The 13,779-nt window shown below is 43.6% G+C and overlaps 1 protein-coding gene across 1 annotated transcript in view; it reads right to left on the bottom strand.

Moving 5' to 3' along the window:
• Positions 1 to 13,779, bottom strand: part of MTHFD1L (methylenetetrahydrofolate dehydrogenase (NADP+ dependent) 1-like) — a 327,067-nt gene that overhangs the window by 121,458 nt on the left and 191,830 nt on the right. The window contains exon 23 of the mRNA XM_019527514.1: positions 13,503 to 13,680. Coding sequence (XP_019383059.1) covers positions 13,503 to 13,680 — 178 coding nt within the window. The remainder of the gene's footprint in view (positions 1 to 13,502; positions 13,681 to 13,779) is intronic.

Below are 13,779 nucleotides of genomic sequence, written 5' to 3' on the forward strand. Positions count from 1 at the left end.
CTAGGAGCTGGAACCAACTTCCAAGGGAAGTGGTGCTGGCCCCTACCCTGGGGGTCTTTAAGAAGAGGCTGGATGCCTACCTGGCTGGACTCGTTTGAGTCCCATTTCTCTTTTTGGGGTTTTTTGTTGTTCTCCCGCCCTGGCGGGGGGTCGGGCTAGAAGATCTACTAGGTCCCTTCCGACCCTTAATCTATGAATCTATAACGGAGACCTGGTGGGACTCCACCCATGACTGGACCACGGGTATAGACGGCTATCCCCTGTGCAGGAGGGATCGAGTAGATAAAAGGGGCGGGGGCGTAGCTCTCTCTGTCAAGGAAAGCTATGCGTCCCTGCAAGCCGACACTGGCAGTCACGGTGGACGACTTGAGACCCTCTGGGTTAAAATCCGTGAGGAACATGGCACAGGGGGTACTATGGTGGGGGTCTACTACAGACCCGCTACCCAGAGTCAAGACCTTGATAAGGAGTTCACCAGGGAATTGGCTAAGGCCACACGATCCCAGTGTATGGTTGTCATGGGAGACTAACTACCCAGACTTCTCGTGGGAGAAGCGGTTGGCCAAATCCGAGAGGTCGCAAAGCTCTCTCTCATGTTGGGATGACCTCTATCTGAAGAAGGAAGTCTATAGGCCGACAAGAGGTAAAGCGCTGCTCGACCTCGTACTGGCAACTGGGGATGACCTAATCAGCAACCTAACAATAGAAGGGAACTCATCACCTTCACCATCTGCTGTAAAGCTGGCAAGTCAGTCAGTAATACAGAAGTCCTCGACTTCAGGAAAGCTGACTTTGACAAGCTAAGGAGGCTCATCAGAGAGGCCCTAAAAGGCCACAACCCAATGGAGAGGGGAATTCAAGACGAGTGGTTGCTCCTCAAGGGAGCAATCCTGGATGCACAAGCGAAGTCCATCCCATCTGGTAGGAAAGGCAGTAAAAGGGCACAGCAGCCCCCTTGGCTCTCCAGGGAACTGGCGGACCTCCTGTGTCTAAAAGGAAGATCTACAAAGGACGGAGGACTGGAACTGCCACCAAGGAGGAATACTCTGTTCTGGTCCGGGCCTCCAGAGAGCAAATCAGGAAAGCCAAGGCTGTGATGGAACTCCAGCTAGCTTCAAATATCAAGGAAAATAAAAAGTCCTTTTCAGATATGTGGGGAGCCAGAGGAAAAGCAAGGGCAACACTGGACCTCTGCTAAACCAGATGGGGCAACTGGCAACTGACGCCCAGGAAAAAACAAACTTGCCAAATGGGTACTTTGTGTCAGTTTTTCACCAGTCCCATGGGATGGCCCTGCCCATGGCCTATACTGTTTAACATCTTCATCAATGATATGGACATTGGTGTTAGAAGTGGACTGGCCAAGTTTGCCAATGACACCAAACTCTGGGGTAAAGCATCCACACCTGAGGATAGGAGGGTGATCCAGGTGGATCTGGGCAAACTCATGAAATGGGTGGACGAGAACATGATGGTGTTCAACACCGAAAAATGCAAGGTTCTCCACCTTGGGAGGAAAAACTTGCACCATGCTTATAGGCTCAGTAGTGCTACCCTGGTTAGCACTACAGATGAAAGGGACTTGGGGGTAATGGTTGACCACAAGATGGACACGAGCCTTCAGTGTGCACTGTGGTTAGTAAAGCGAGCAAAATGGTGGCTTGCATCCACAGATGCTTCTCAAGCAGATCCCGGGACGTCATTCTCCCCTTGTGCTTGGCCTTGGTGAGGCTGCAGCTGGAGTACTGCATCCAGTTTTGGGCTCCACAATTCAAAAGGGATGTGGAGAAGCTTGAGAGGGTGCAGAGGAGAGCCACACACATGATCAGAGGTCAGGAAAACAGCCCTTATGATGAGAGGCTGAGAGCAATGGGGCTATTCAGCCTGGAAAAGCACAGGCTCAGGGGTGATCTGGTGGCCACCTATAAGTTTATCAGGGGTGCTCATCAGGATCTGGGGGAAAGTCTGTTCACCAGAGCCCCCACAAGGGATGACAAGATCGAACGGTCACAAACTCCACTGTGACCGATTCAGGCTGGACATAAGAAAGAACTTCTTCACTGTCCGAGCCCCCAAGGTTTGGAATAGACTGCCGCCGGAGGCAGTTCAAGCACCCACTTTGAACACCTTCAAGACACATTTGGATGCTTATCTTGCTGGGATCCTATGATCCCTGCTGAATTCCTGCCCCTGGGGCAGGGGGCTGGACTCGATGATTCTCTGGCGTCCCTTCCAGCCCAAATGTCTATGAAATCTATGAAGTCTAGAAAATAACTATACACATCTGATTTTTGACAATTAAATGCCTCTGTTGGTAAACTTTTTCCCAAATGATGGTATCCATTTAATCAATATGCTCTCGCTGATATATTATTATTATTAAACCCCCCCCCCAAACATATTGCTATGTTGCTAGGAAATCCTGAACTACCAACACAGTGAAAATAGAAAGGCGTGATCAGGTGGCCAGAGGTGATCATATTAACAGCAGGACAACAAAGTTAAGTCTAAAATGCTAATACTTTCAGGGAATTGATTGTGTGTGGGAATACTGCAGGTTCCAAACCTTGTAAAACACAAAACGTCCTTGGACAGCCTTGGGGTGGGGAAAGGGGGTGACATTCAGGCTAGGCAAGAAAAAGACAACTTTACATGGAGTTTGGGGATAAGTTATTTCCAGTTATTCTGGCATATGTAAAAATATAAGTGCCATACTGGGTCCATCTAACCAAGTATTCTCTCTCATAATGGCAGAAATGAATACTATAGAAGGAGAGCATTGACCTGTATATCTCTGGAGTGATTTATTTCACAAGTTAATTATGTACTCTCTCCTGTTGGTTTTAAACCTGCCACTTACTAAGTTCTATGGGTGTCCCCTACTTCTAGTATTCTGGGACCCTGTTCACTTAGTCCACACCCTCCATGATTTTACAGATCTCTCTATCATATCTTCCCTCAGCCTTCTCCTTTCCAAACAGAGGAGTCCTACTCTATCTCTACAGTAGTTACACTGAATTACTGTTAACCATATGACATGTAAAAATATACGTATTGTAGCATGAAATTTTCAGCATGTTAGTAGTGTCAGCCACTCTCCTAACATCAAGCACAGCACAACAAGGTTCTCACTGGGCACATCTAAACGAGACACTAAAAATGCAGTAGACTAATTCTACTGCACATTAGTGCATCATGACAAAAGACGTGCTAATGTGCTAATGCTCAGCAGAATTAGTCTACTGCACATCAGCATCATGTAAAAGATATGTGCTGGTGCTACTGTGCAGTAGTGCTAATTATGGTGCGTTAGGGCACATGTAGATGTACCCACTGCCTTGCATAATTATACATTCAAGTTCTTAACTGACTTCATGTTTTACTCTTTTTTTCTAGCTTGACATTTCTTATATTCATCTTCCTTCTTAATAACTGTGCTGGAAATTCTGCTTTAGCTGCATCAAATCATTTTTCAGACTGGGATTCTTGCGAATTTTACTCCCTTATTTCTCTCAGGCTGAGTACACAAATCATCTTCTAGGCCTCATCACCAATTCTGAAGAATAAGCCTTTAAAATCTTTTTAACTTCTAGTAGTGCAGGGGTTAATATTCTTAGCCAAAGAAAAACACATCAATGCTGCCAGGTACTCTCCATCTTACCACAAAGTCACCCTTCCCAGAGTACTCAGCTTGCTCCTTTTTATTGTATGCCATACTTAGCTCTACCATTGGCAACAAGTTCTTTTTATTATCATTAAAAGCATAATTTACTTTGGCTTTCATTTCTGCTACACTCTCTCAGAACACTGGTCTGTCTTTCTCTTTCCTTTATTTCTGCTGCAGTGTGTCAAAAGCTATGTTCTTTCAAGCTGTTTTCATTATCTTTCCTATTTTCTTTCTCTCTCCAGCTAATCCCGTACATCTTTCTCACTTTATTTATTTTCCTTACTTCTCCCTCCACTTTTCTCTTCTCAACAAAATCCCCTTCCTTCATCGGTCTCAACAGAGGACATATATAAGTCTCTCCTCTTCACCAACTTGCATGTTCCCTGGTAACACTTGCCCCCTCGCTTCCATGTAACACCTAGAAACTTTACCATGCGTCAGAGATGAAGCATACTATGATTGTTACAAGAGGCAAGTATCTGTGGGTTCCCTGATGTCCTGAGAAACACTTCAGTAAAACCCCAACTCCAGACCTCAACTGATAAGAAAGGTGAGAAGATTGTGGGATTTTTACCAAGGAATTGTCCTTGCCCAAGATGTCTATCTTTTGTTTCATAATGTAGCTAAGAGATTTGAAGGCCATTCACTCTCTCTAGCTTCTGGAAGAAGATAGAAAGATCATTCTGCAATTTATTTTTGTCCTTTTATCCAACCTGAGAGATTGCTGGAAGGGTAAATGTATTTCTACTACTTTATCCATCTCCCATCTCTGTTTTTAAAGCCATTTATTCACCACAATAAGGAATAGAAATTTAAGGCAATTTTCTTTTTTATTCTTTAAGGAAACTTTTATTTTGAAGGAACTGATGCCATGTGCTCAGAGAAGCTTTCTAAACACCTGTGAATTAGATGCCAACGCCTCCATGTCACATTATTTCTTGTTTTAAAGTTTGGCAGTTCAAGCACTTCAAACACTTGACTTAGTTCAGTTGTCGATTTGTAATCTTTTGGTCAGTTTATTATTATGATGTGATGAAAACAGGTCATTGGATTTATTTTTGTTATACAGCCTGTGTTTTAAAAAATTCTAAAAATTACCCAAAGCTTGGGACTTTCCTTTTGTACTTACTCATGCACTGGACAAAATAATAACAACAATCTCTCAACTAAGTGAAATGGTCTTTATCCATCTTTCACTTTTCTGGTCAGGAACACTGCCAAGTGAACACACCTGATGATAGTATGGCTGAAGGTGCTGTGGAGTGATAGTGTAGTGCTAAAATAATAGCTGACTCTGCATGTTTCAGGTTTTATTTCTTTGAGTTTTCCCCTCTGTACTTTAATAAGTATGCTTTTTTTTAAATTTCATCTGTGCAGTCTGGTTCCAGAAGGTCTGTGGTTGACAGGATTATCCCCAAATCGATTGCACTTCTTTTGCCTCTCTTCTTGGCACAGGATAGATTTTGTTTTTTAATTTGTGGAAAAGCACATATAATCAAGTTAAACATTCATGAATCAACACGTAAGCCTGCAGCGTTAGATTTATTTTCTTCTCTCCAACATTCAAATGCCAACTATGTCTAAGTAAATTGCTTCATGCAAAGAATGAGAAAATATTTAATAAAAGCAAACAAAATTGCCATGCTGTCAAGCCCTAACTCAGAAAAAGCAAAGGGAGGAGAAAGAGAACAAAGATAACTTCCAACCTCAACATGCATGATTCAGTGTGAAAGATAACTAGATTCGACTTGAACTCAGATCTCTATAGGGGGCCAATACTGCTATGTGGGAATTGAATTTTTTCTTTAATGTGGCTGTGCTGAAATATGGCTCCACTAATTAAATAGGAGAGGCAGAGAATCATGTAGCCTGGCTTTTAGATTGAAAAGTGGTCACCCTTCATGGATGAGGTAATATTTCAGTGGGTGCAGCTGGGGGGCAGGAGGATCAATGGGATGGGAATGGGAAGGGGACAGATTATTATTTTTTATTTCTATGGTGACAGTACCTGAGGCTGCCCACCTGGATTCAGTGTCTCACAAAGCCCCTTACTTGCCAGAGGACTCAATAAACTATATAACAGGCAAGACGAAGACAGACAGACAAACAGCAGACAGACAAGTAGGGAGAAGACACAACAGTAGAACCCTGAACACAAAGATGCAAGGATGTTGGCAGAGAGAGAAAAGGACATCACACCTGCTGTTTGTCCCAACTTTCCTCTGCCCTACCTTTTCAGAATGAAAACCAAGTGTCAAAAACAGTCATAGTGAAATGGGGCTGGAAGAAACCTCCAGAGGTCATCTAGTCCACTGACCTGCCCAAGGCAGGAACATCCCTATTGAAACCATTCCATACAAACCATAATTTAAATTCTATACAAGACAATCTGCCCAAACCTGTCACACACAAAGCAGGAAAGCCACAGCAGCTAATGTCCTGCTTCTGTAAAATGTTGTCAATATATTTTCCAGAGGTCCCAAATAGAGGACCACACCACCTGCTACAGAGGAAGGCAAAAACTAAGGCTGTGCAAAATTTCGCCAGCTGTTTCGATTCAACACCATTTTGACTCATTTCAAGCTCAAAACAGCGAAATCAATTTGAAACCAAGGGCTTTGAAATAGCCTCAAAACAAAACAAGGCTAGTTGAAACGTTTCGAAAGTTTCGAAACGTTTTTAGTTTCAAAGCAGCCAGCAGCCATGTGGTGGGAGACAGGAGAACCAGGGCTGCACTCCCAACGGCTCTGCAGCCCCATGTAGCTCAGCCAGGAAGTGCTGTGATTGTGTTGAGGAAGGCAACTCAACCCAGCTGGACTGAGTTCCTTTTCCGAGCCCAATCTAGTGCTGGGGAGGGGAACTGAGCGATAGGACTCAGTTCCCTTCCCCAGCTCCCCCGTCCCAGGTGGCAGCACCCAGCTTCCCTCCCTCAACTGGCAGGCAGATCAGGGGCCTGCAGCCCCAGGAGGACTGGCACAGCCCCCACAGCCCTCCCTCTGCCTGCTGGATGAGAGAGGCTGTTTTGAACTTCCCCATTTTAGCATAAGGGTGAAACACTGGAACAGCCTCATTGTTTCAACAAAATGAAACAGAACAGCAGTTTCAAACTGAAATGAAATTCAAAATGAAACGCTGTTCCGTCAAAACCTAAAAACTCAAATCGAAACGGACTGGTGCTGTTTCGCACAGCCCTAGCAACCTCCCCCCAACCCTGAGTCTCCATATAAAAAAAGTCCTCATGGCTATTCCTCCACATCCCAACTCCTTTACTGTACTTTCAAGCCAGACTTCTATAAACCTACCTACCTTTAATAAAAATGTTTTCTCACTTGCTAAGTCCTACACTTCCACATTCTGTACCTCTATACTACTCTCACTTTTCTAGCCGTTTCCTCCCTTTTTTCTCTCCACTCTCTCTCTTCACTACCTCTTTTCCCTTCTCTCTATTAATCACAATTACAGAGGCAATGCAGGGCTGCCCTAAGCCCAGGGCAGCTGTAACCATCTTTGTGCCTGTCCCGCTACTCCTCCAAAGGTCATGTTATTATTTTATTCACCTCCACCCTCAGTTATTTGACTGCATTCATCTGCCCCTTCTCCTTCCTGAGGTGGTTAGTGACAGACATCAGAAGAAATAAAGCATGCAGAGCCACTGCCTACAGCTTTCTCATTGCTGGCTAATTCTCTGTACTCTTCCTAGTTGCAGCCCTACCCCTCTTCTGTTTGAAGTGGGGCCAATAATAATAAAAAGGCTGCAATGGGTAGCCTGCTGAGAAGTAAAGGAGCTTGGAGACCTAGTCCAGTTTACAAAGCTAACTGTGAAGCCAATGGGTTCCTGATTTGCTATAAGGGATGGTCACCTAGGAGAGAATGAAAAAGATATACAGATGCTGGAGGTTCTAATTGTTTTAAACCCTCACTCTGAGCTGTTATTCCACCTGACTGTCACAGGACAGTCCTGATTCTGATGAAATTGTCCTCTGCCCTCTGAAAGCTGGCCACACAAAACACTGGAAATATTCTTAACCGTCTCTGCAGTGGACTCTACAGCATGACATGGAAATAGCTGCATCAGTGTGATGCCACATGAAGACAGGAAACTGGCAAAAATGTTAGAAACAACATAAGCAATATGAAAATGTTGCAATGCTAAAGCAGCTGTTCCCTCTTCCTTTCTACTTGGATCCCCCTCAGCTTCTGTAACTTAGATTTCCCCTGTAGTGCAAGTCATGCAGTCTGCACTTTTTGTCAGGCATGTCAGTTTTAACTTGCTTGATTCTTTAAAGAGGAGAAGCTGTTAAATCTGTATGACTAGCCAGATGAGCTGTTTCTGTGACCTGTTCCCCCTCCCATTTGTACTAGTCACTTCTCTCTCCATTCTCATCTCCTTTCCCCATCTCTTCTGTTCCACTTGTGATTGCCTTGTCCTTCCTGCTGATATACTCGCTCACTGTGCTCTGCGTACATGGACGGATGGAATACCACATCCAGAAGAGTAGACAGTGCTTGCCTTGAGTCAAACCAGTGTGCTCTCATCTCTGACTGAAAGGCTGTGTTGAAGGTAGCAGAGAAAACTTAGTGAAGCAGCAGGGAAACTACACTCAGAATTTTCAAATCTGTCAACACAAAGGTTCACTTCATGGGGCAGCAGCAGCAGAGAGATACTTCACTGGGCATGTATTCCTGGGACAAGGCACTTTTTTTGAAAGGAGCACATTATCCACTGAAGCTGGGAAAATTTGGGAATGGGAGGCATGTGCTTCCACCTCCTTCCCCACTTCCCTGTTATCTAAGCTTACTTTTAATAGATCAGTCAGCTTATTTTGAGTAATAGCTTTCTGCTGCAATTTAAAAACTCATACTTCAAGAAAAGTGAACCCAGAAAGGAAGTCTACACTGATAAGAGTTGATATTTTCCATATGTGCCAAATGTATATTTTTAAAAACACAATGACGTACAGATTGATTCATATAGGGTTAAGAAGCCCTTTTACCCAACTTCCTCATTCTCTAACTACCAAAAAAATATATATACATTCAACAAGAAACCAACCAAAAATGAAGTAAGATGGATTAGTGTGTGGAATAGGGACAAAACTTTGTATAAAAACCACATGCTAATAAAATATTTATTACAAGTACTGCTAATAATATGTTAAGCTACATTATGACCCCCCAAAGTCCATCATTCAAAAAACTCAAACTCACTTCTGTTTTTTCTTCCTTTTTCACTTTTTCTAGTTTCCTCAAGTGTAATCTCTAATATTACAAGTGATTTATGGCATGTTCTATCTTTGTACACCTCCTTCCTACAGTTCCAAGATGACAGCACCTTTGGGATAATTTATTATAGGCCATTTCTTGTCCTGGATACCCAAAACATAGGTGTTCATGTCACATACACTTGTGCTCTCAAAAATAGTACGCAGCTGTTTTTTACACCATCCTCCAAATATTTTTGACATTTATTGTACTCACCTAGCACTAATTTACTTGTTTGTATTAGATCTCAAAAAGTATTTGTTAGCTTAGTGCCAGATGCCAAAATAATTGCTAGGATTAAATTATTTTAAGCAAACAACAACCACTGAGGGTGGGAAGAGGGAATAACATTTAAAGCAACCTGTTTACAGACATCTCTAGTGGAACCTGAGAAACAAGCTATTTTATATCTGTACACACACACACACACACGCACGCACGCACGCACGCACGCACACACACACACACACACACACGTATGTTAACTTGAGTAACTACATCTGGGTTCTTACCAGGTATCATGACACACATCATTCTATCCTGCAAAGAAAGTCTTTTCAGCTCATATACTATGTGGATGCCATCTGAAACCAGCATTTTTTTTTGTAGATGTAAAATTGAACACATGATGTGAAAGTACTGTAAAGTTACACACATGCCATTTGGAGAGACTCCAAAGGCACAAAGTTCAGCTGGTTCCATTTCCCTAATTAGACACACAATTAATTAACACCAAAACACATTTTATTACCACCTTTTGTTTCATTTTATAAGGGAAAATAAGACATAACATAGTTGAATGTATAGTTTTAGGGGTTTTTTTTCCACATGACTCAAGGCCATGCTTTTGCTTTGAATAAAACATCAAGATGCTGAATGAATCTGCTGTGGCTTTTAAATTCTCTCTGCATAGTCTGGCCTATTGGGAGTTATGACTTTATGTAGACTTGAAAGTAAACTTGGTGCTTCAGCTCTCCAGACCAATGGAAATGAGAGGCATTCACAAGTAGCAATTGGCCAAAACAGAAAAAGTAAACCCAGAGGTAAGGAGAGGAATAAGTGGATCCTTAACTGCTACATCCTTAACTTTCTTCCACAACCCTACCCTGCTCCCTCAGTCCTTAAACCAGTGGTTCTCAACTTTAGACTTGAGGCATTCCACTGCTCGGTAACTTTCATGAATTGAGCCACCATCTCAAAAACTAATATATTTATTACAGTGCCTACACCTCCTTGCAGAGGGGGCTGGCAGTGGGGGCAATACAATGGCTATGCAGGGATAAACCTGAGCCTGTACTGGTTCTCTCATACCTGCTTATCTCCTTACACACCTTGCATCAGCACCCTGGCTGAGAATCCCTGTCTTAAATAAAAACACAGAAACAGAACAAAAAAATACCACCATCCAAACAACACACTCCCCTGACACAAATTCAAAATGCTGAATTAATCTGGCAGTCTCTGGTTAGCCCATGGATGGAATGGGAATGGATACTCAACTACCCTGGTGTCCCAGCCCCTTTAGGATAATGCTGAGGCAGAAAAACAGAATGATACCAAGAACATTTCAGTCTTTCTACTTCCCACTTCTCTAGAGCTGCATACCATATACACCTCCTGTAATGGTGAAATACCAGTTCCTGCTGCTGAACAAAAGAGTTTAGTCTTTAGAGCTAACTTACTTTCCACTGTTCAAGCATCCTCTTTCTTATTTTGCTAAATGTGCTGACTGTCCCAAGTCAGAGGTGCCATCTCCAACACCTCTGCAAATCAGTCTGGTTAATCTGACACACTGTTCAAGTAGCAGCAGCATCTAGAGGTGCACCAATACATCAGTCCAATATTGGATCAGTACTGATATAAAGAAAATTGGCTGTATTGGAAATTGGCCCAATGCAGCCAATAATTTGGCCAATAAATGCTTGTGTGTGTACACAGCTGCAGCGCAGCACATAGGCAGTGAGGAGCACAGCCTGGCAGCGTGGAGAGTTGCATGCAGCTGGTAAGTCTGTTGTGGTGGAAGGGGAGGGGGGAAGGAAAGGGTGTGTGTGTGTGTGGGGGGGCAGATCAATGGCCCCCCCACGGAGAGGGAGGGAGGGGGCAGGGGCTGGCGCTGCCCAGTTGGGGTGGGGCAGGGCATGGGACTGAGCTGCAGCTCGTCAGACAGGGCAGCTCCTGCTGCTACTTGCACCCCAGTGGTGGAGTGGGAGGGCTGCAGCTGTGGGCTGGAGCTGGGCTCTTCTCAGCAGGGGCTGGGCTTGGGGCAGGTGGCAGTGGTGCTTGGGGTTTGGCTACGGAGGGGGCTGCAGCCACCCCATATTTTGCTGTATCCTCCCCAAAGTCCCTTTCCCAGTGCTGCCACCACCCACCTGGCTCAACGTTCTGCCTCCACCCATGCGCTGGAAAGAGCCAGCAGCGCTAGGAGTTGGGGACATGGGGAAGTAAAATCCAAGGTGGCTGCAAGCCCCTCCATAGCACCCCTCCCAGCGCTGCTGCCACCCAAGCTGAGCCAAGCCCCCGCCAAGAAGAGTCCAATGCAGCCCCAGCTCCAGCCTGCCTGCCCCACTCCGTGCAGATCTGGGGGCACCTCCCACCACAGTGCCCTCTCAGGGTGTAAGCAGTGGCAGAAGCCGCTCCCCCCACAATGAGACGTCACTCAGGCCCATGCCCTGCCCCACCCTGGCTGGGCAGCACCTGCCAGTGTCCATCCCTCACTGCAGGGGGTGTTGATCCATCTCCTCACGTCCTTCTCCTTCCACCGTAACAGGCTTACCAGCTGCACGCAGCTGTATTGGAAATCGGATTGGTATTGGCCAATATGCCTTCTTAAAAATCGGCTATTGGTATCGGCCCCCAAAATCTCTATCAGTGCACCCCCAGAACCATCCTATCATCATCCTAAAGGGCTGCAGTCCCCACACTCGGCATAACAGGAATGAAACAGAAGCCTGAACTCTGCATTACCCTGCTTTAATTGGCCTAAGTCTTACCTTTTACATAAGTTTATCATTTTTTTTGGTGGTTCATAATATTTGTATTTGTTAAGTGGTGGGGTGCTAAGGTGATGTAAAGGCATGATTCGTTCCATATGTACTATGATCATCCTGCAAGTGAAACACAGCACTACAAGACATGGTTGCAAAGGAGGTTGAGAGAACTCAATCCCATTTTGTTCTTCCACGGGGACAAGGAGTGTTCACCCACTGTCAATACTTTCTACCCATTTACTAAAAAAATACTGATACCACAAGAATGTTAATTAAATAGCAAAAATTGAACACAGTAACAATGGGGCTTAAATATGGGATTCATCAAGTCCTAACATGCTGTGTGTGTGTGTAATGTGGAAACTGATACTCTGATCACTGCATTTTTCTAAAAGGAAACATACTTTTTATGTTATTACATAAAAAACATGAAATTAGATTTTCTATTTCCAGCATTTCTCATTAAATAGCGACACTTTTAAATATATTGATGTTTTATTTTCAAGTCTGTAAAAATATGCCATCAGTGAGTGACACTGAAGAAATGTTGTAGCATTTAAATTCTCATAGGACATCTTAGTACAGTGTCTGTCTGAGTAAATGAAGCATCTACCACTAACAGGAGTTAGGTGTACTACTGTTATTGAAACTAGCAGTGGACTGGAAGGTGGTGTGGGAGAAAGAGAAATGAAACGAGGACAAGTGGAGGCGAGAATTATAACAATATGAGCTTAGCTAAGGGAAAGAGAAGAGGGACAGGGAGTGACAAAGGCACTGGAATGAGAAAAACAAAGGGAGAGATAAATAGGAGAGGCAAAAACTCCAGAGAAACAAGCCAGAACAAATTCCCCGGCCAATCAAGAACAGGGCCACTTTCCTGATGTAGATTAGAAATGAAGCATCAAGCACTCTGAATACAGCCAAGTCATTACAGGCAGAACTGGCAGTGTCACCTATAGCTTTGACTGCCTGACATGTCTTATTAGGAACAGAACTGGAAAGGACCTTTTGAACCATCAAGTTCTGCTGCCTGCTATCACAAACAGTCACATCACATAATCTTTTCATAAACTGACCAAATTCCATTTTTAAAGCAGTTCACTTTTTAGCCCTGCTACTCTTATTAAAGGACTATTCCATATCTTCACTGCTCAGATGGTTAGAAATCTTCCTCTAATACCTAGCCATCATCAATTTATACCCATACGCTTGTCTGCCAGCACTGCCCTTTAATTTGAAATAGCTCTTTGCCCTCCCCAGTGCTTAGCCTAATGATGCAATTATACAGTGCTATCATATCATACTCTGCCAAGCTCTTCTAAATCCTTTCTTGTAGGATAAGCTCATCATTCCCCTGATTGACTTAAGATGATCTTTCTCTCCACCTGATCCATATGAACCTATCTTTCTTGAACATGAGTGACTAATCAGATAACAGAGTAATAGGTCTATCTTTAATTTTTGTCATTTTATTAAACCTAACAAGCACCTGCTTTTAAATGTTTGCTATACAGTCTTGTTGTATTAACTGCTCTGTTTTGCACCTGAAAATACTGCTGCTATGTTTTTTCTTTAAATCATCTTACCTCCAAGTTATAAAGAAATCTGAAGTTGTTTTTCTGATTCGCAGCTTTTCTCACAGCCTGAGCTAATTCCACTGCTCCTTTACCACCAGCTGACCAATGTTTGCAGGGCAGTGCATCAAATGCTCCAGACTGCTTTGCAATCTCACAGACTAAATCAATCTCAGCATGGGAATCAGTTCTGCCAATGAAACAGTTTTATTTAATCATTTTATTAATTTCTTCCCACCTTATGCACTTCTTTATTTAGCTGCTTTATACAGTTAATTACAAAATGAGC

Source organism: Gavialis gangeticus, unplaced genomic scaffold, assembly GCF_001723915.1.
Source record: "Gavialis gangeticus isolate Ggan-Ray unplaced genomic scaffold, GavGan_comp1, whole genome shotgun sequence".
Lineage (NCBI taxonomy): Eukaryota > Metazoa > Chordata > Crocodylia > Gavialidae > Gavialis > Gavialis gangeticus.